Source organism: Pundamilia nyererei, unplaced genomic scaffold, assembly GCF_000239375.1.
Source record: "Pundamilia nyererei isolate P.nyererei 1_Seehausen unplaced genomic scaffold, PunNye1.0 scaffold00160, whole genome shotgun sequence".
In the NCBI taxonomy this organism is placed as follows: Eukaryota; Metazoa; Chordata; class Actinopteri; order Cichliformes; family Cichlidae; genus Pundamilia; species Pundamilia nyererei.
In genome coordinates this window covers 1038197-1060382 of record NW_005187561.1, presented here as the reverse complement: position 1 = coordinate 1060382, position 22186 = coordinate 1038197, and the positions used below count along the sequence as shown (strand labels likewise).

General features: G+C 41.1%; 2 protein-coding genes across 10 annotated transcripts in view; both read left to right on the top strand.

The window, feature by feature from the left end:
* Nucleotides 1–1506: 1506 nt before the first annotated feature.
* ddx3xa (DEAD-box helicase 3 X-linked a) lies at nt 1507–18537 on the top strand. 9 transcript variants are annotated; one of them, XM_013913941.1, is made up of 23 exons: nt 1507–1846; nt 2604–2655; nt 2943–2990; nt 3841–3900; nt 4807–4863; nt 4970–5062; nt 5157–5228; nt 8347–8454; nt 8843–8978; nt 9360–9464; nt 9545–9644; nt 9733–9868; nt 10040–10137; nt 10218–10316; nt 10397–10557; nt 10665–10809; nt 10903–11047; nt 11338–11388; nt 12486–12667; nt 12834–12951; nt 13032–13185; nt 13433–13551; nt 15342–18537. In XM_013913941.1, the coding sequence occupies exons 1-23, from the start codon at nt 1802–1804 to the stop codon at nt 15425–15427; spliced, it is 2370 nt and encodes a 789-aa protein (XP_013769395.1). In that variant the 5' UTR covers nt 1507–1801; the 3' UTR covers nt 15428–18537. The 9 variants fall into 9 exon arrangements, with proteins under 9 accessions (XP_013769395.1, XP_013769393.1, XP_013769392.1 ...); XM_013913939.1 differs by having other exon boundaries at nt 8347–8490; XM_013913938.1 differs by having other exon boundaries at nt 8347–8520.
* Nucleotides 18538–20012: 1475 nt separating this feature from the next.
* nyx (nyctalopin) overlaps nt 20013–22186 on the top strand; it is a 12843-nt gene continuing 10669 nt past the window's right edge. Inside the window, exons 1-2 of the mRNA XM_005745527.1 lie at nt 20013–20304; nt 20502–20566. Coding sequence (XP_005745584.1) covers nt 20545–20566 — 22 coding nt within the window. The 5' untranslated portion in view covers nt 20013–20304; nt 20502–20544. The remainder of the gene's footprint in view (nt 20305–20501; nt 20567–22186) is intronic.

Genomic DNA, 22186 nt, shown 5'->3' with positions numbered 1-22186 from the left:
CGGAGGAACCCACCCGAGGGATTAATAAAGTTTCATCTCATCTCTCTCTCATCATCCTGGTCTCAAAGAAGTCCACCATTGCAGGGTTAATTGAGTACAGGCCCGTTGTGGTCATGAAGTCCTTTGAAGGACTGGTGTTGAAACAGGACATCACAGACCCCCTGCTGGACCCCCTACAGTTTTCCCCCTACATCCTGCACCACCTTGATCAACCTGGGATGTACGCCAGGATACTGTTCGTGGACTTGAGCTTGGCCTTCAACACTGTAATCCTAGACATCCTCCACCGAAAGTTCAACCAGCTTACTGTGCCCACCTCCAGCTGTCAGTAGATCCCAGCTTCCTGACGGACAGGCAGCAACAAGTGGCCATTAGCACTAGCCTCCCCCAGGGGTTTGTGCCCTCCCCGCCGTTCTTCTCCTTCTACACTAACGACTGTACCTTAGGAGAATAATCTGTGAAACACCTGAAGTTCGCGGATGACACCAAGGTCATTGGTCTGATCCAGAACAATGACAAGTACGCGTACAGATGGGAGATGGACCACTTGGTCCACTGATGCAGTCAGAACCACCTAGAGCTGAATTTGTTAAAGACGGTGGAAATGACATTGGACTATCAGAGAAATCCCCCCACCCTCTCCCCCTCACATTCCTAAACAACACATGCCCCCAATGTGGCTCACTTCAGATTCCTATGATGTAACTTTTCACGCAATCTGAAATGGTCCACCTTATGGACTCTACAGAAGGAGGCCCAGCAGAGGTTGTATTTCTTGTGGCAACTCAGGAAACCTGCCAAAGGAATTGCTGGTGCCATGATCCACTCTGTCCTCTGCACATCAATCACTCTGTGGTTTGGTTCAGCCACAAAGCAATACAGGGCCAGATTTCAACGGTCAATCTGGTCTGCAGAGAGGATCACCAGTGCTGATCTTCCCTCCATCCATGACATGCACAGGTCCTGGGTCAGGAAACGGGTAGAAAACATCTCTGCAGACCCCTCACATCCTGGACACAGACTGTACAAACTGCAGGCACTACAGAGCGCTGTTTACTCAAACCGGCAAAGAGAGACTTTATTCCCCCTGTCTGTAACTCTGTTGAACACTGTAAAATAACCCACTGTTGTATCATTTAAGTCATATGCACATTGCACTACCCAGATTTACACTTTTTCCTTAACAATTATTTTTTGCATGAAGAGAACAATGTGAAGTGGAGTGACATTCCTTGTTTGTGTGCACAAACTTGGCTAAATACAGATGATTCTGATAGCGGGATATAACATCTGTCTTACAGTTGTTTAGGTTTCAGTCATATTTTTCTTTCTTTCTTAACTTTTTTCAAGGCAAAATGCAGTCGATTTGCTCGGTGGCAGTACACACACTAGGGGTTGAGTTTCATGTTTCCCTGGCTAAACCAATCAGAGATTAAAGGAAACATCGCGATATTTGCTTTGTAGCCCGCCGACCTGAGGTGCCAAAAGCGATATCTCGCGCTACCTCAACCTTCGGTGTCTCATTCCACCACGGTCAAGCCTACCGGGAGGGGGTTTTTGCTGAACAGCTCCGCAACGATCATTTCAATCGGAAACTTGATCAGCATTTATATTTATAATAAATAACGTCTTTTTATTTATTTAAAGTAAATATAATCTTCAAGGGAACTTTATAGATAACTGTCGATTCAAGTTCGTAATTTGTACAGAAAAAAAGCTTTAACGTTACGGGAATAGCCGGCTGTGCTAACAAAGAAAATCCTTTCTCTTCAGAAATAATCCCCCACTACTCTCTTTAGTTATGAGTCATGTGGTCGTTGATAATCCACACGGTCTAGATCAGCAGGTAAGAAACTATTTTGTTCTTCTGTTGTTCTCCTAGAAATTTTGGAATTTTCCATTACGCACTTGTAGTTTCGAGCAGAAATTGAGCGCTTCGTTAGCCCACTTCCTAGCCTGATGCTAGGTTAACGCTGCGGCTGCTAAAATGGAGGTGACGACGTTTGTGATGGCGACGCTTGCCGATGCGTTGTGATGGCTAATTGGCACTAACAAGCTCGGACACTTCCAAGTTTTTACCTTAAAATACGACAAGTTGTCGCCCCAAGCCATGTTAAGTACAGCAAGTGAACAGACTCTGGTGAAAACGTACTGTAACCAATGGAAATATACAGGGTTGGCTAACATTTACCACCCGGCCGGTATCCAACCGCGTTAGCCCGGCTAGAGTGAGGCCTTCTGAACCTGAAACGTGGCGCAGGAAAAAATGTTGGCACCGTTTTTCAGCGACAGTTATTTCTGAAATGTAATCCTCTAAATTTTTTAAGTCGCTTGGAATATATATTTAGGAGTCGAAATTGAGCGAAATTAAGAGGGCATATTTTTATTTCCGGTATATATAGTTTTATTTTTACTGTTAGGCCTAACTTCAATGATCGTAAATTCTAACCTCGGTTATTTAGAAATCCACTTGAAGCTGTCCCGCTTCAAAAAAGCGGCTAACCAGTGTTTCCGGTCAAGTAATGGTTTTCAAATATAGCAGTTGTGTGTTCTAGTTCGTTTTTTACCTTTCTTTATGTTTATTTTTTCTTTGTAATTTATAGCTAGCTGCCCTAGACTTGAACTCGGCTGACGGACAAGGTGGAGGAACTGGCAGTAAGTAATAAAGCAGATTTTACTTGTCAGTGGTAAATGTAAATCGATAACGCTGCTTTATCAGCGTAAGCCTTGTGTAACGCTGTTTACAGTGTGGTACAACTTTCATGGAGTTCTTTGGCACTCGAGACAAAGGGGAAAAAAAAACCTTGTTCATAATAAAACTTTTTAAAACCTGCTTGGTGGGTTAAGCCCTAAGCATTATTTAAATCTACAGTTGTACCCATAATCACTAATATTGCCAGATTTCATACATTTTGGTAAACTTTTTTTTCTCCTCTATCCAGGACGTTACATTCCACCTCACTTGAGGAACAAAGATGCTCCCAAAAATGGTAAGTTTAACACTTACCTGCCGATCTGCTGTTAGCCCATCAACACCAGTTTGTCTTTTTTGTTGATGATAAATGCCCATCAGAGCATGGTAAAAGCAAGCACAATTGAGGGGGGAAAATGAGGCTCTAAGAAGATGCATCTTATAATCTCGACTAAAACATTCGTACCAAAAAATTGGTAGTTGTGCAGTGTTTGCAGCATTTTAGAGCATACAAAATGAGGGAACATTTGTCCTAGGCAGAGATTGAGGACAATGTAATGTCAATTGGGCTTTCTGCATCTTTGCATGAGAACTTATTTTGGCACTGCAAAAGTAGGGCAAGTGGTATTGTATTACAGCTCTGGCTTTGTATTTTCACCCTAGACTGCTCATAAGTAGGAGAATATGGCAATTTTCAAAAGTTTTGATTTGGTTCGAGTAATTTCATGCGCAATTTTTCCTGACTCGTATTCTTTGGTTGGTACAGTGTATCGCATGTGAACAAAGAGGAGTGCTAGCTATTGGCTGCTCTGATAAAGCGGAATGTGGAGGGAGGGTGGGTTTGTGTGTGTGTGGGGGGGGTGTTTTATTGATTTATTTTTTTAAAAACTGAAGTAATATTTTGGTTTTGTAGCCAGGGTGAGGTGGCTGAGGAGTTTTTTTTAATTTTATTTTTTATATATATTATTATAATTTCCTTCTGTACATATTTGCTCTGCTAAAGGCCTTAAATCCACATACGTCATGCCTGGCATAGTAAGTCAAAAACTGACATTAAAACTTAAAAAAAGGGCAACATTTGGAATCATACTCCTGTGTCATTGCACACTTGACGTTTTTTCTCGTTGTACTGTTTTCTTATTCCACAGCAGGAAATGCTTATTCCGCTGGTAGACAGTGCGGTTATTCAGTGGCACCAGTAAATTTCTGTAAGTCCCTTCTGTCTGCTTTTGCTGAGGGCAACTTGCATTTTTTTTTAAAGATGCATGAAATAGCCATTTTTTTTGTACACATCAGCAAAGCCAGTGTGAAGGGAGGGTCAGGTTAGATCCATACACTATACTTAGGGCTGTTCGATATAACGATATATATATATATATCGAATGACGATATAAAAACGTCTATAGTTTCATTTTACGCTATCGTTTGTTTCGTGGTGTCGCAAAATAAACTGTTTACGGCAATATTTTTTCATCGTTTTGATGGCCACTGTAGTGACTGTATTAATTTCTTAAAGTTCTCTCTTTCTCTTATGTTTAATATAACCACACTACGGACGGACAAGCACCTGTTTTTATGCGTTGTGGTTAGCAACAACGACGGTAAAACCATCGCGTGTCGCTTGTTTATGTTCCACATAAACCTTTCACAATAAAGCTCAAGATCCTGTTGAGAATTTTCAAAAATAAACTGAATCACGTGAAAGAGCAGATTGTTTACGGATGAGAAGTAAAAAAGAGCCGCCGGGTGCTAATAGACAAACCTTAGCCTCAAACGTTAGAACAGGCTTTTCTCCGCAGCACGCCGTGTAATAAATACTCACAAAGAAAACGGCGGCCGTTACAACTTATGTCTAAAAATGTATAGTTTCATGCATCGGTTAAAACACTCGACTCCAGCTACATGATGCGCAGCTGGAAACACTTCCCGCAAGTCGAGATTCACAGAATTTACAGAAAATGTTACATTTTTGTGATTTATATCGTTATCGGGACGATGGAATTTTTATATCGGGATATGAGATTTTGGTCATATTGCACAGCCCTAACTCCACTGTAAAAGTATAATGAGTTCATGTTTAATTGATGTGCTTCTCTATGCTGGAATGCTTGCAGTTGAAATTGGTTGGAGTTTTGAGGGGGGGGGAGAGGAATCTAAGCATCACCCTGTTGGTTCGTTGCTTTTCTTCACTGTAGTTAGTTAAAATATATTCGATTTATTAGAACTATATTCCCACTGTATAATAAAGCCAATATTTTACCTGCTGTGTGCCCCAAGTTTCTTCTAAGCCGTGCCCCCAACCATGGCAGGCAGTGTGTCAGCAAAGACACAGAAATAACTATACTTCAGGATGGGATGACTGTCAGACTGGTAACTATAAGCGTGAAGTCAAGCCCAACACTCATACTGCATGAGCCAGTACTCATGAGTCTTTTTATAGCCTGCTTCCCCTACCTTTGCTCAGGTTACCCAAGACTGGCCTCTCAAGAGCTTGCCTTTTACCATGCCTACAGTGGGGATTGGCGAAACCAATGTGGTATACTTTGACCTCTACCTGCATGCCATGCAGAGTTTCTTAGTGTATATAGCTTAGTCAGTGTGCCCTTGCTTTGTTGTGGTCACTTGGAGGAAAAAAGCAGCACAAATCTGGGCCTAACACTGCATTTTTCAAAGCTTGCAAACAGAGTTGCTAATGATGCATTTTTATTTTATTTTTTTAAGTGCATTGCATCACTAGTGTGGCTGTTTTACTAATAACAAGACGATATCAACTTTTGTGTTGTCCAGTCATGCATACGTTACACCATGTTAGCCTCAGTCATTAAGTCAAAGTAGGACTTTTGTGGTCAAGTTATTTGAACACTGAATTATTATTGGGATTCACAATATTTATTAGCTGGAGCCTCTCAGTTGCAGTTCTGGGTTCTTTTTTTGACTTCACAGCTTTTTATCTGCTTACATTTTATGTTTTTAAAAGGATTGGCCATTGAATACAGCACTGATAACCTGGTTGCACGCACACTTGTGTTCCAGCTGATAACCTCAGGTGATTTCCTTGGTTATTTTACGTGGTGTAAAGTCAGTGTCCAGTGCAATCTGCAGTTGACCGTTAGAACAGAAATCTGCATACAAACACCTCCTTGACACATGATTGAATCATCTGTGTGTGTGTTTGTCTTAAACTCATGTTTTGTAAGTAGACTGATTAACAGTTGTCCTTCGTGGCCTTTTTTTCTTTTGCATTTAAATGAAAATAGTTGACTGAGGGCATCATTGTTTGGCTTTTTAGAGTCTGTTTAATCTCTCCAGTTGGTAATGGAGCAGAATTAATTCTTCATAGCCTGGACAGCATGGCAGCCAAACTTCCATTCAGTGTAAATCTGTGTTCTATAAACAAAAAGAAATCTGAGCATGTGGTCTACAAGCATCTCCAGAACATGCCATACATTTGCTGTTGAATGTTGTTTTTTTTTTTTTTTTTTTTTTTTTTTGTGGCATGATCAAAATGGGGCAGAAGGACACAGTGCTGTTTTCTGTAAGTTGTCCAGAATCACCAGATGAATTATAACTCGTACTTGAATGGTAAAACCTTATACCTTTGTGTGTATTGTATGCTTTAATGACTGCCAAGTATTCAGTCATGGATGTTCAACTTTTTGTAATCCTTAGTTATGTTTTGTGGATTCCCTTTTTCTTAAAGTGCTGTGTTCAGTTTTATGGGAAACACTGGCTGGGGATTTTGACTTGTTATTCAAACTATTTAAAATTCAACTCTAGTTGTAGCTTGCATTGTTTGCGTAAGTATTTATGGATGAATTTGTGAGTTTTCTCTTTGGTTTATGTAGGTTATTGGTTTGAAGTCCACTGGACTCTGTCTTGGAACATCAGGTTCTAACATTGCTGCACTCTGTGCTTTACCACATGTATTTTTGGGTCTGATGCCACTCTGAGTCACTAAAATCTCTCAAATCCTGGACCCTGCAATACAAAGCTACAACATACCTGGAATATCTGTTATTTGGCTTCAATATCTCTAACATCAGCAAACGGGCTAAGTAGTGGTTAGATAGTTAACAATTCAGTAAATCAACTCCGTGCTCATTATTTTAGCTATGCACAAGTTTACACATGACAAGTTGAACTTGTGGCAATGGAAGCATCTGGTCAACATTTGCAGGTCTGTATGCAGCAGAAGATCAGATGTGAAAGGAAATTACAAGGGTAATATTTGATACGTTTTTGTTCTTTCAGCTGCAGCCTAGAGGTACCTTTTGGTACAGAATTCAAACGTAGGCTGAGTCTGCTTGCAAAGTTGATATGTCAGCAAATACAAAGATCATATATTAATGTTTGAAATAATTTTGTGTGTGTGTGTGTGTGTGTGTGTGGTGGGGTTGGGGGGTCTTGGGTCAAAAAACTGAGTAATCTATTTATCAGTACAAAGATTTTCGGTGCTTTAAATGGACAAAAGGATTGTTTAGTTCAGAACAGGCGGGGTTACCATGGTGATGTACCCTTGTAAGAAGTGAAGCGCCAAAGTACTACTCAAAACCCAGATAAAATCAAGATAACTCTTGCTTCATAGTACAAGTATTACGTGCAATGTGTCATACTCAATTTAAAATTGGCTTATGTATGTTTGTTAAAGTCAAGTCGGAACATGTTTTTCTAAATATGCAAGATTAAAGTTTGCAGAGTTGGTTGTCTGTCTGAAATGTACCTTAAAATGGCAAATATTCAGCTTGTAAAAAAAAAATTATATTTTTTGTTCTGTTGACAAAATATTTTTTTCTCTTTAGTGACTCAGATCTGTATCAAGACAGAATTTACTGGTTCACTACCCACAGACAGATTGGCCAGTGCTTTGTTGTTTGTACGTGTTTAAATCTGCCGCAGTGGTGGAAATGAAAAGCCCCAGGGCAGGTTTAATTAGACCTGTAGGCTGAACGTTTTTGTTTGTTTGTTTTCCCTCCCCTAAAGCCAAACTACTTAAAGAATAGGTCTGTGTGGTTGGTCTGCCCCTTGATACTGCTGTGGCATAGATTGAGCTTTTCAGCATGCCTCAGTATGGCAGCACTAACTACCATTGTCCCCCTCCACCAGCCTCATCCTCAGCCCGCACTGGTAACAGTGTGGCCACCGATGGGAATGATGACACAGCCAGTGTCCAAAGCTGGGCAGATCGTTGTGGTAAATGTCCCATATAGGAAGAAACGAGGTTCAGCTGGTCTTTGTAGAACAACTTGTGTGTAACCAAATAAAATAAGGCAACACCTCAGTAGTCACTTTTTTTTTTTTAAATTTAATGTAAACACCATTGACTTGTCCACAGCTATTCCTTTGTACAGATCAAGTACATGGTTATGCAACTTGGATAATATGAATATGTGACACTAATGGTGGTGATGCTTTACTTGAGACTTGAGTCCCAGGTTTTAGTGTAATTGAGTTGCTTATATCCACTGTCAGTAATTCAGATTAAAAATAGGTCAACTAGTAATGAGAGGCTCATGGATAGACAGCACTGAGCGCAGACGTGTGTACTGGCTTACTGACACAAATAAGTAACATGCCGCTTTCTGCTTTTCCTAACAACTCTTATTTAATATATTTTTATTTATTTTTTTCAATTTTTCTTTTTCCGCCCAATAAAGATTCACCTGGATGGGATTCCGGACGCACCAATGGCTTTGTGAATGGTTACCACGACAACCGCACAAACGGGGGCTTTGGAGGGCGTGGACCCCCTCGCAATGATAGAGGTGGGCGTGGTGCCTACCGTGGTAACAGGGGTGGAGGTTCGTTTAATCAGCCATTGCAAAATGCAGGTGGGAAAAACCTGTTGTCCTTAAAAATGTCCAGCTGTAGCCCTAGTCTTAGTGTAGTTTTTCCATTGTAAAGTCTACCCTCCCCCACCCCTTATTTTTAATACAGTATATTTACTCTGTATAAACTGGAAGTTGTTATTTGCAATATTAACTTTGCACTTTGTTAGAGTAACTAGATTTTTAACATTTAATGGTATTTTTGCTTTAGGGGAAACACAAGTGTGTTCTGCTGTTGGTAAGAAGGGTGTCGGTTGTAACCGCTCTTTTGCCCGCTCCAAAAAAGGTACAAATATTGCCACTGACCAAGATATTTTTATTACAGGGTTTGGCAATTACGAAAACAAAGAAGCTGGCTGGGGAGGACCTCCCAGGGATGCGGCCTACAACAGCTTTGGGGGACGTTCTGATAGGTCCAAGTCTGCCTTCTTCAATGACCGCGGGGCAGGCTCAAGAGGAAGGTGGGTGTCATTGCGTTCAGTAATGTACTGTTTATAATTTTGGTATTTTAACATGTCCTGAGAGCAAAGTCTTGTATTGCCTGATAGTATTTGCATTTGTTCATTTTTATGTGAAATTCTTTCTCCATCTGGTAATTAACCCAACCAGTCTGGCTTCACTGATTGTTTAAACCAATTAGTGAAGCGTTGACCTCACTAATTGGTTTACTGTTAGAACAGCAGAGAGATTTTTGATTGTACCATACAATCCCAGCGTGGCTATTATTGCATGGAAAAAATAGTGCTGAGAGTTTGGAAAAAGAACTGTCGGTTATAGCTTGTTTTTATCTAATTTCAAAGTCGCGTGACAATTTAGTTCATTTAAATAACCTTTGTGCACAGATACGAGCGTGGAGGTTTTGCTGGTGGAGGAAATAGCCGCTGGGCAGAAGAGTCCAGAGATGATGACTGGTCCAAGCCCACTGCTCCCAATGAGCGTCTGGAACAGTAAGACAGATTCCGTTCACCTATAGCAAACTAACAGCCGTGGTCATCCAAAACCTAAACTTTTCTGTATTGTCTTCTAGCGAGCTTTTCTCTGCAAGCAACACCGGCATAAACTTTGAGAAATATGATGATATTCCAGTGGAAGCTACTGGAAGCAGTTGCCCACCCCACATTGAAAGCGTAAGTGATTTAGTTTCATGGTTTTGTTTAAAAAAAAAAAAAAGGCTTGTTTATATGTTTATATATGGCATACTTTATTCTTTTGTAGTTCCATGATGTGGAAATGGGCGAGATTATCATGGGGAACATTAACCTTAGTCGCTACACTCGCCCCACCCCTGTCCAGAAGTATGCTATCCCAATCATCAAGTCCAAGAGAGACCTGATGGCCTGTGCCCAGACTGGTTAGTATCTCTACATATTCTGCGTTCACTTGACTACCAGCGAAAACTGGTAACCATGAACTTTGTTTCTGTTGTAATATTTAAATAACCCTAGAGAGGGCTTGTTTTTTGGGTCCGTGGTTTGATGTTAGTACGCCAAAATAACACTGTATGACCCTTGCTGTGTTTCAGGCTCTGGTAAGACTGCTGCTTTCTTACTGCCAGTGTTGAGTCAGATCTACACGGAAGGGCCAGGAGACGCTCTGCAGGCTGCCAAGAACAGTGGACAGGTACTGTGGACAGAAACGGCACAATAACTGAACGAAACAAACATCTGGCCTTTTCTCATAAACATGTTTTGTCTTCTCAGGAGAATGGAAGGTATGGACGCCGTAAGCAGTACCCAATCTCCCTTGTCCTGGCTCCCACCAGAGAACTCGCATTGCAGATCTATGATGAGGCGAGGAAGGTGAGCTAGAAACGTCTGGCATAATCTTGGTCTGCCAAAATATTGACTCGCCAAGCTGAATTGTTTCCTTCCTCCTTTAGTTTGCCTACCGCTCAAGGGTGCGTCCCTGCGTTGTGTACGGTGGTGCTGATATTGGCCAGCAGATCAGGGACTTGGAGAGAGGCTGTCACCTGCTGGTGGCCACACCTGGACGTCTGGTCGACATGATGGAGCGGGGCAAGATCGGGCTGGATTACTGCCAGTGAGTATTACACAGAACAATTTTGGGTTTCATGGGAAGAAATGTTGCTTTAATGGAAATGTCTGACTCCCTTATTTATAATTGCTAATTATTAAATGTACTCGCAGCTACCTGGTTGTGGATGAGGCTGATCGCATGTTGGACATGGGTTTTGAGCCACAGATCAGACGTATTGTGGAACAAGACACAATGCCACCAAAAGGCATCCGCCGGACTATGATGTTCAGTGCTACCTTTCCCAAAGAGATCCAGGTACGTCGGCCTGCTGGCAGGTATACAAAACCATATTTCATATGTGTGCAATATAAATATTTGCATACTCATATTTGAACTTGCTTATTGTAGATCCTGGCTCGTGACTTCCTGGAGGACTACATTTTCCTTGCCGTGGGGCGTGTTGGTTCCACTTCAGAAAACATCACCCAAAAGGTGGTCTGGGTAGAGGAGACAGACAAGAGGTCCTTCCTCCTTGATTTGCTCAATGCCACTGGTGAGATTGCACATGCACTTCTTTTATTTGTATTTTTTTCCCCCTCCCATAAAGGGCTTTGGGCTCTAACCCTTCATCCTGTTTGTCTGCCCCATACCGAGCTAATATTGACTTTGCTACATTTCTAACAATCTGTCATTATATCAAAAAGTGAAATGTAAAAATGATCTGATGCAATTTGGTGAGCAGGCACTAAAACCACTTGAATGTGTTTTTAAGGGGTTAGCTTCTCACAATGATCTAAAGCTGTTGTAGCCTTGCGTTTACTGGCCGGTTTGGTTTTATCTTAGTTATTCCCAGTGAGGTTCAGGAAAATGTGACAGAAGCCCCAGAGAAAACGGGTAAGTGTTAACATACCATAACTTTACTTTGACACGCAAGAAACATCACATCCCACAGTTCATCCCGTTCCCTCTGCTCTGCTGCAGCTGACATGCCTCAGTTTAGTTTTGTTTTTGTCTTTCAAATTTCATTTCCAATAAGTGGTAACACTTGCCAAGCAGTGCATAGACTGATTTTAAAACTCCCCTGTGAAATGTTAGACAGTGTAGTGTTTTAGTGTGTGTTTAGTTTTGGAACTAGGATCAGCTGGCTCTTTCTGAAAGTCGGAAGGCTGTGACAAATTTAATGGCGCTGATCTGTGAAGTCAGTGAACAGTGTGTCTGTTAATCTTGGTTAGAGCTCCTAAATGGCTATAATAGATGACAGTGAATAGGACCAGGTTAGGGTTTAATGGTGAATGAGCCATCACTCGATTATATGTCTAGGCACCAAAGCAACATGCCACCTCCATGGTGACTTAATGCTACCACCAAAAATGTGGTTTAGTTGTTTTAAAAATGGTGAACATGGTACCACGTTAACCATTCAGTTGGATTTGGCTGATCTGTTTTATTTGAAGGTACTTGCAAGTTTTGAGGAATGTTGTTTGTTGTTGGCAAAACTATTGCAGGGTTAGCTGTGAATAATGCAAAACGTGGAATGGCCTGTCTTACCCCAATACCTCTGTCATGTTGATTATCTTGAGCTTTTATTCTGATGGCAATTAATGCCCAATATATAAACAAATTACTCCAGATGTAGTAATTTTTTTTAAAGCCATTGAAATAATTATTCAGAGAAACCAAAGCCATTGTTATCAATTAATGGTTGTCAGTAAATTTAAAGCTTTTTTTTTTTAATGCACCACTTGTCTCCATTTCTAAGTTGTCATTTTGGTATTTGATTGTTTTCTTTTTTTGTGCGTCATGGTCTTGCAACTGCCAGCTGTTTCTGATAGTGTTTTGAAGTTTTGCTTTTGTTTTTGTTTTGTTTGTTTCTTTTTTGTTTTTTTAATTTTCAAATTCACGTGTAGCTTTGCATAAAGTAATTATTATTTTTCTCTTATGCTTTTTGTCCTGCTCCTCTTTTTTTGTCTTCTTAATTTCTTGCTGCTCAGGTAAAGACTCCCTGACTCTGGTGTTTGTGGAAACGAAGAAAGGAGCCGATGCCCTGGAGGACTTCCTTTACCGCGAGGGTTATGCATGCACCAGCATCCACGGAGATCGATCCCAGAGAGACAGAGAGGAGGCTCTGCATCAGTTCCGGTCTGGACGCTGCCCCATCCTGGTGGCTACAGCTGTAAGTATTCTGACAAGTTCTTAATCTTCAAGGTTGGGGAGGGAACTGTGGCACACACTGAACCAACAAACTTTGCTACTAATGGCCAATAAGAATGTGAAATATAACATGTGGCATTTTTACAGATGCTTAATGTTAAACTTTTTTTTTCCATTGTCCTTTGCAGGTGGCTGCTAGAGGTCTGGACATCAGCAATGTGAAGCACGTTATCAACTTTGATTTGCCCAGTGACATTGAAGAATACGTTCACCGTATCGGCCGTACGGGACGTGTGGGCAACCTCGGTATGAACTGATTTTTAAAGAATATTTGCTCCTTGTTGGTGTACAGTCTTTTGACTGTGTACTCTGACCTTTGTGTGCAGGTCTGGCCACGTCGTTCTTTAACGACAAAAACAGCAACATAACCAAAGATTTGCTGGACATTCTGGTTGAGGCCAAGCAGGAGGTTCCCTCCTGGCTTGAGAGCCTGGCCTATGAGCACCAGCACAAGAGCAACAATCGTGGGCGCTCTAAGAGGTAACATGGCAACAACAAATGCTGTCTTATTTATCTTAGTTCTGTGCTGCAAAATGTAACGCGTTTCCTGACCCGTACTGTAAATTAATTGAGCTATCTGAGCACTATACTTGTTAAGGTGTTGGGGTTTTTTTGGGGTGGGAGGGTTGTTTCATTGTTGTTGTTGTTGTTTTTTTGTTGTTGTTTTTTGTTGTTTTTTTATGTAATGCCTAACCTGTAACACTTAACCAATTTTGGTTTTGTTCAGGTTCTCTGGTGGTTTCGGAGCTCGAGATTACCGTCAGACGCCTGGCTCTGGAAGTTTCAGTAACAACCGTTCAGGGCGCAGCGCTGGAGGCCATGGAGGAAACCGTGGCTTCGGTGGAGGTAAGCAAACTATTCGCACAGCTTTTTTGTTTTTTTTTGTTTTTTTAAACTGTTATGAAAACTATGGGAGAATGTGATTTCAAAATGAGGTGATGTCTGATGTGAAATTCATAATATAGGTTAATTTACTAACAAGTTTGAATTTGAACTCAAGGTCAGATGTCAGCTCTGAAAATCGCCTAGGTTTTTTAGATTTTGGAGGCTGAGGGGTTAGCACTGGATACATCCAGTGTTTTTGAAACCAGATGTAGGGCTGCTCGATTATGGCAAAAATGATAATCTCGATTATTTGACGATATTTATTTAACAATAACAATGTATTGAATAATGACTTTAAAGATTGTCAAAAAATAATATAAAATAGTGTGCAAATACTGATAACAGTGCAAATACTGATTACAATATAAAAAATAAATGAAAAATGTAAACATCTATGTTTAGTGAACTTTGCAGTGTTGCTCTGTGGTGCAGCTACGACACTGTAGCAAAGTTTACACACTGTCTACTTGATCCACGTCTGACTCCACGAACCCATAATGTTTCCACACCACTGAAGTTTTTTTTACCTCTCTTTTCAACCAATGGCAGTCACTCTCCTCTCCAAATAACTTCTGCTTAGCTTTCCGAGCTTCCCTCGGGTCCTCTTAATCAGCGGTCCCCAACCCCCGGGCCTCAGACCGGTACCGGGCCGCGAGAGTTGAGGCTCAGGTGTGAAATGTATGGTTTTCAGGGTTTTTATCGGTTTTCAGCGTTATTTTGTTATCGTTTTTATCGTTTACTCAGTTTTCCTGGGTCTTTTCATGTGTGTTATGAATAAATCTTCTTTTTTTCGGTACCGGTACTAGTTTTATTTTGTTGTATTTATCCGCGACACCTTAAAGGCCGGTCCATGGAAATGTTGTCGGGCATAAACCGGTCTGTGGCGCAAAAAAGGTTGGGGACCGCTGCTCTTAATTGTTGTGACACGTGTTCGTAATGCAGAGAGGTGCGCTCGATTTGCCACACGGAGCAGCGCGAGAGTAAAGCACGAGGGAGGGGCTAATAATCGGCTCAGTCATTTTTAATGATCGTTGAAAGCCCAGATCGTAATCGAGATTAAAATTCGATTAATTGAGCAGCCCTAACCAGACGTGTGGAGCAGATGGCCTGTGTCTGGCATGTTTATCCTCCCTCTTGACTGTAACTGTGCTCATCATTTTCAAAGTAGCTTAGTCTTAGTTATGAAAGTGTTTTGCGGTCAACTGTTTTCTAGAGAAGAGAATTACTTACACATGCAAACCTTGTTATTTGGAACTGTTTAATGTGGGCACCTGGTGGGGATTTGGTTATTGAGCATGCATCAAGGAATTGCAGCATCCACGTGCAGATGTCTAAAAAGTTGGACATCTGGGCGTAGCGTTTTCAGGTAAGTAAATCACCAAAAGCTGATTCTGTTCATCTGGATGTAGCGTTTTGTGGGAGAAATGTTTTGTTACTCATCCAAGTGACTTCTAGCTCCGAAACCACCAGAGAAGTCTTCAGTCTGGAAACTGAAGAAGTCACTTGGACGAGTGACAAAACGTTTCTCCCACAAATGAACAGAATCAGCTTTTGGAGATCCAAGTGACTTCTTCAGTCGATAAAGAAGGATCAGCGATGAAACTTTTCTCCCACTGAAAACGCTCCATCCAGATGAACAGAATGTTGGGGGAAGTTAATAATAACTTGATGTTTGATCAATTTCTTCTAAATGCGGGTAAACAAAAACCTCACTCTGCCGTCAATTAATGTTTAGTTGGTGTCCTTCACAGGTGGATTTGGTGGGAACTTCTACGGCAGCGACAGCTACGGAGGAAATTACAGCCACTCGGGTAGCGTGGATTGGTGGGGAAACTAGTCACCATAGGAATAGGTTGCCATGCCAACCCAATGGAAACCACATGTTGACTTAAGCCAGACCATTAAAAAAAAGAAAAAAACCTTCCCTGTGTAGCTTCACTGACACACAGTACATTACCAACCCTGGTTCTCTGCCATTCGCTTCTCGAAAAGGAAGTGCAGCACGAAGCAACGGAGCGTCACCAGCACGTGCAGCACGCCGGAGACCGCAGAGATTTCGCACACCTCAGAGTGAGCATGGATGCTGACATGCATTGTCCGACAGCAACCTCGGACGTTCGTCTTTAAAAGTATTTTTGTTTTGTTTTTTGTTTTGTTTTTTTGTGGGGGGGAAACCCAACCGAGTAGCCTGAGGATCATTTGTATGTTAATGTACTGTGCCTTTTGAATTTAAACAGGAAATCTATGTTTTCATTTCACCAGATGAACCTGGCCAAGAGCTGAAATTTGTTTTACTATGACTTTGTTTGGTGAAAAATATTAAAGGGTAAAATAAGCTTGGATTTGATCAAACCTTGGCAAACACTGGGATGTTGTGGCTCTCAGGAGTCATGACTCCATTTGAACTTCAAATTTATTACAGGAACATCATGTAGCCTTTTCTATACTCAAACAGCTAATGGAGCCATTACTATATCTAATACAAACTGGGCCACTCTGTGAGGTGACCGTATTTTAATCGTAAGAGACAAAGTTACATTTGTGTTCTTTTTTTGCTCACTCTATCCTGGACAGGCTCCTTTTTTACGGAAATGGTAGTCTTTGAAATAGCCATTCCTATCGTAATCTTAAGAAACACAGAAGTCATTAAGCTCAGTGCCAACAATTGCTGAGGTTGATACAAGAATAATAAATGCTGGAACTTGTTACTCCATGCTTTTCAATTGACTTGACAGTGTTACGGCAGCTAGTATGTTACCAAGTGCTAGCTACATTAAGTGGGCGGTGTTTTGTTCCTTTTTTGCGTGAGACCTTTTTGATGCAGGTGCGTGAAAAGTTTAAAAAACTGAGTCAGGTTTTGCTTTGTTTTCTTGTTTGTTTTTTTTGTTTTTGAATAGTTTCTCTACAAATGTGTAACAAGACAAAAATGCCTGCCATCTTGAAAGTGAAGTTCAAAATGGCTGCATAAAGGACCACAGCATCGGGGGGGCATAGCGCAGTGTTAGTGTTTACCTGAATCGACCTGCAATCACGAGGCCCACACGGTATTCTACGCTTGCAAGTGTTTTGTTTTTTGGTCAAGGAGAAAGGACACGTGAACTGAGTCGCAGGCTTAACTTAATTACAAACGTTTTCTCTTTTCAAGCTGCGTTGGAGGCATGGTTCATCTTAAGGAAACAGGCATTTGAATAATCACTGAGGTTTTTCAATTAAACAGCAAGGAACAGATGCAGGTTAGAGGAACACTCCGACCACTGGGGTTAGGGCTTTAGGGTGGGGGGGTTGCAGGCGATGGGCGCAGCTTTCAGTGCACCGCCATTGTCAGTGGCTTTGGTTTCCATCGCTGCGTATTGTAACTGTGGATGTGGCCAAAGACTGGGGGGGTTGGGAGGGGTGGTGTCTACTTCCTTTAAGAAATATTTAAGTACTGTCAGGTCTTCTGGGAGTTCATCTGCTCAGAACTGTATAAAAATGATAAAGACAAAAAAAATCTGTGGCTTCGTGAAGCCAGAGGTGCTTCTCCTCTTAAAGAGGAGCAGCCGTGGAGAGGAGGGGAAGACACGCATGGGGCGTTTCACCTCAAAATGCTCCCAGTTTTCTCATCGGGTTTGTTGTGCCTTGAACTTTTTTTATTTAAGAAATCAAAATAAAAGTGGATGCACTGACAGTGTTGAGAACTTGAGATTGAATGGTGCTACTTGATTTAGGTGTGTAGGCCCTCGTATGTTGTGCCCATCGAGTTTTACGAAAGTTGTTTTATTGCACATCTAGAGTTTTATATAGATGTCTTGGATATGTGTCCTTAAGCTTCCAAATATTGTGTGAGGAGACAGAGGAGGAGAAAAATAACGCAGCTTGTTTACAAAGGGGAAGGGTTCTCAATGTTAAAAACCAGGATTTATTTGGGACCAGGGGATTTAGCAGTCGGGGGAATTTAGCCATTTGCACAGATTTCTAGATTCTACTTTTGCTGCTAGTTTTGTGTAATTTATTAAGCATTTTTGACAAATATTTATTTTTGTAAGCCTCAGAGTGATTCTTTGAAAGTTTCAGAAACTTGACCAAAAGACAGTTCAAAAAAAACACTGGCACTTGAATGTTGAATGTCACCTGTATGCGTGAAATTTATATATTTCGGGGTAGTGTGAGCTTTTTAATGTCGAAGATACATTGGACTCAGTAAATAATATCCACAGCTGTTTCAGGGCCTCCTCAGGGCCAGTCATCTCTATTAGATAATACTAATTGGTCAACGAAATTTGAAACAGAATCTTAACAAACATGCCAAGGTTTGGTATAATGCTGTCTAAAAAGCAAATAAATGTCCTAAGCATATCAGTGCAAAAGTGTTCAGATTCTCCAATTGTGTGCATTAATAACTCTTTATTCTAATTTGACCTGATGATTATTTTTCTCCAGTGAATGTCTGGCACATGGCAATCCTTAAAGAAACAAACATGTGGTTTATTCTCATTGTTGTATTTGCATATATGACACCTCTGGGGTTCTCTGGGAACGTGGAGCAGGTCTGCAGCACTGATCTTTTACACGGCAGCTCTTTGGGCTGCTGCGGATTAACAGGAGGCTCTGTGCATGCTGACTGCAGGCAGAACCCGGAGACTTGCTCCACGGTCTGCGGAGAACCTCTGAGCTCTTTAGGTGTAGACTTTGCTTTCTGTATTAGCTTATAGGTAACTGCACTGCATGGGAATTACTCAGCTGTGCAAATTGTATGATTTTACCAAAATAAAATGTTTGAATGCAAAAGTATCTGGATAAATCAAGCATGTTTCATCGAAGACTTGTTTGACATAGACATGCAAAGAAAACCTGTAGCAAACAGCCTGTGGCCAACGGCCAGCAAAATTCAATTTAGTAATGGTGATTGGATGGATGGGTTTCATTTCTTTTGAAGAAACTACATAAAGATTTCATTTGTAAATTAAACTGTGTCAGTTGATTTATTTTGTTTTTCTGCTGAGCTCAGTGTGTCACCTCTGGTTTTGTATTTGCTGGGATTCCAGCTTATTCTCAGTCTAATCACAGGTGCGTGTCTACAGCTGATCCATTAACGGGGCAAGGGGGATGCTATTGTTTACTGTTGCAATTCCCAACACCACCGAATGAGATGGACTAAATACTTGAGTACAGTTTTAATGGACTTAAGTATTTCTTGAGCTACTTTCCATTACTACTTAACTACTGCGCATTTCTAGTCAAATATTCAAGTTTCTGGCAGCTTGCACACATTTAAGAGGTGCTCCCATTCATGAAGCTGTCTCTCTGTTGTAGACTGACAGTGGATATGCCTTCCTCCTTGAAAGCTTGTCTCTGACAGGTTTAATTGGAGTTCCAGTGACCAAATACAAATAACATTTCAACTCCTGATCTTTAATCGATTTGATTTAATGCCGTAATGAGGGAACAGGCCTCATGTGGTCATGAAACTGCTTGTCCATCAATTTTCCAATTAATTTCAAGCCTTTGACAAACGGTAACTATGCGTAAAAATGTCTAATTGTTAAACAGGTTATGTAATTCTTTGTAAAATCCCTTCAGTTAAGTCTGCACTTGATATCCAGTGTAGTGGTATACAGGAGCAAATTCACATGGTGTGAATGCAGTACATCTTAGAAAGTTTGAATACCTCACTCGCAGCTACAAAGATGAAGTCAGGTTATGTTTTCATGCCAGTGCACAGCAATGAGGTCGCTGAATTCAGTCGAGACATGTGACTTAAATCTCAGGCATGACCTAGATTCAGAGGGCTGCCCTTCCCTGTATGCTAATATTCTCTCCACCTATTGTGGAGAACCACATGTTCAAGGAGCATGGGAAGCTTGTGTGCAGAACTTTCTAGTGAAACCCATTCTAATAAAATAAAGAAGAAAAAAAACTGACCTGTGTTTTAGTCCTCTACAGATGGTCTCTACTTTGGCCATCTGTGGCAGCTTTTTAGGCAGTCAGGACACACAACAAATATATATCTTTCATCCTACATGAAAAGCATGTTTAGTCCAATTTTCCAGGAGTTTTCATGTTACTCTTAAAAGGTCACATGGTCTCTAATGTGCTGAGTAGGTTTCATAACCACTGAGTCAGTGACACCCATTGAAAGCCTGTTGTATAATTTCTGTGTCATGTTGTGAGAATGAGGTTTTAGGGTCATTTAAGAGCCTCAGATATGGGGAAAGATGCTGATCCATGAAGCTTGTATGGCACAGGCAGCCTTATTTAACTAACTGCTCTCAATCGCTTCTCTCCGACCCAGCAGTGACGACTCGATAAATATCTGTTCCCTTTCAGCATCTGCATTATTTTCATAAGTTTGACATCCAACATTCACTGCTCTGTCTCTGCAGTTTGATATGACAGAGGTTCACTTTACTTCTGTAATCCTGCCATCCGCTCTCCATCACTCCACTCTACCCAGGGGATTTGACTGCCATTAAGAGATGGCTTTTTGATGTGTGTTTTCTATCACGAACGCAGACAGGCACACGCACGCGCATTTGGTGAAGTGGGGTGGATGAAGGGTAAAAAAATGCAGCATTTTTTGTTGGGGAACCGTGGCAGGCAGAAGCTTCTGCTCAGCTCGCTCAGTGATGCTGTTGAAGGTGCCCTTTGTGGACTGACATGGGATGGACACATGCATGACTATTTGGGCAGTGACGTTTGGTACACATGGATGCAACTTTGTGGAAAGAGCTACAGGTATGTTGCTTTGAATTTCTTGGATTTCCTCTGTGATTTGCTGTAAATTTAGCATCGCTGTAAAGACCGACTGTCTGTGGTTTCCTGCCGTTAACAGATAAAACTATCCAACCACACTAGATCATCTAAAGATCTCCAGCAGCATTTGTATAACTCATAATTGTTCATCATTAAGATCTCTGTTTGTGCCATTTCAGACCTCCATTAATCCTGGCATGTCCCAGATGAGCGGCTACAGTAATGACTGTCATCATTTTCACTGGTCAGTCTCAATCTCTTCTCTCTTCCACTGTTTCTGGGCTCATTTGACTTAGTTTCTTCTCCTGCTTTCAGAATTGCTGTGGCTCCATCAAAGACTGACCGATCAAACTGCAAGGCAGGGCTGAATTCGAGCTAATGTGAACCAGATCAAGAGTGAAAGCACAGGCGCAGACAATACTTATTGTTGTGGAGCTAATCTCTGATATAAGCTTGTCTTTCTTAATTTTAATCACATCATCGTTTCAAACGGCCAGTTTAGCCTTCGGGCCACACATCGACGTCACTCAAACATCTAGTCTTTAGTTAAGCAGCAGTGTCCTGCTGTGGATGCAAAATCTTTTTAATATCAAAGATGTATTTATTTATTTTTAATTCATTTTATCTTTTTATTTACTGATGATAGTAGACTTTGAAGGATTTGATGAATCAAAAACATCAAAAACTTGCGAAAACAATATTGTTTTCATGTACAGTAATACGGAGAAATAACAAATAAAGGAAATATTATGAAACACACATCATGAAATGTGCTTGTAGTGGGGTACACATATACAGAATTTCCCAGATTGGATAAATAGTATTATATATTGTATTACTGTTATTGTTCAACAATGATAATTAAAATTTATGTTCAAGGTTAGTCGTTTTGCCTCTTATAATATTTTTAATGATTATGTTGTATCTTAGTCAAGCACTTTTTAAAAACTCCTGTCTGTTGTTTGAATCTGTCACAGTATTTCTGACCAATTTTTGGATGCATAAAAATAATTTCTGTAATTAATAAACCAAAAAAAAAATAATTAAATTCATTGTCAACAAACAACTACAGCAAAAAAAGGAAAACCTGTAAAGTTTTTTGGGGTTTTTTGTTGATTCCACCTTGGTGGCCTCAGGATCTCGTCTCTACTTTTTGTGGATGACGTGGTTCTGTTGTCCTCAGCAGATTTCGTTCTCTAGCTTGCACTTGAGTGCTTCACAGCTTTGTATAAAACTGCAGGAATGAGAATTAGCAGCTCCATATCCAAGGCCATGGTTCTCAGTAGAAAAAGGTGAGGTGGCTGACCCAAAGTGGCGGAGCTCAAGTATCTTGGGTCTTGTTCACAAGTGCCAGGACTTGATGGACAGATTGGATCACTGCAGACAGTGCCCTGATCTGTTGTGGTGAAAAAAGTTCAGATCATGAATACAAGTGTTGGAAATGAACTTTCTCTGAATGGTGGTTGAATGGGCTCACAAAAAGGATGAGGTACAGCCATCTGGAAGGGGCTCAAAGTAGAGCTGTTACTCCTCCAAATCAAAAGGAGCCAGTTCAGGTGGTTTGCACATCTAATTAGGATGCCTCCTGGCTGCCTCCTGGACGAGGCGCTCTAGGCATGTCCTACTGGGTTAGGACACACCTGCAGGACACTGGCCCTCGAGGCCTGGAGTTGGACACCCTTGGTTTAGGCTGTTGCAGTAGAAGGGAATGGATGGATGGTTTGTGGCTGAGCAGTATGACAAGTCAGATAAAACAGCATACATTTATTTTATACTAGAAATACAGTGGGGCAAAAAAGTATTTAGTCAGCCACCGATTGTGCAAGTTCCCCCACCTAAAATGATGACAGAGGTCAGTAATTTG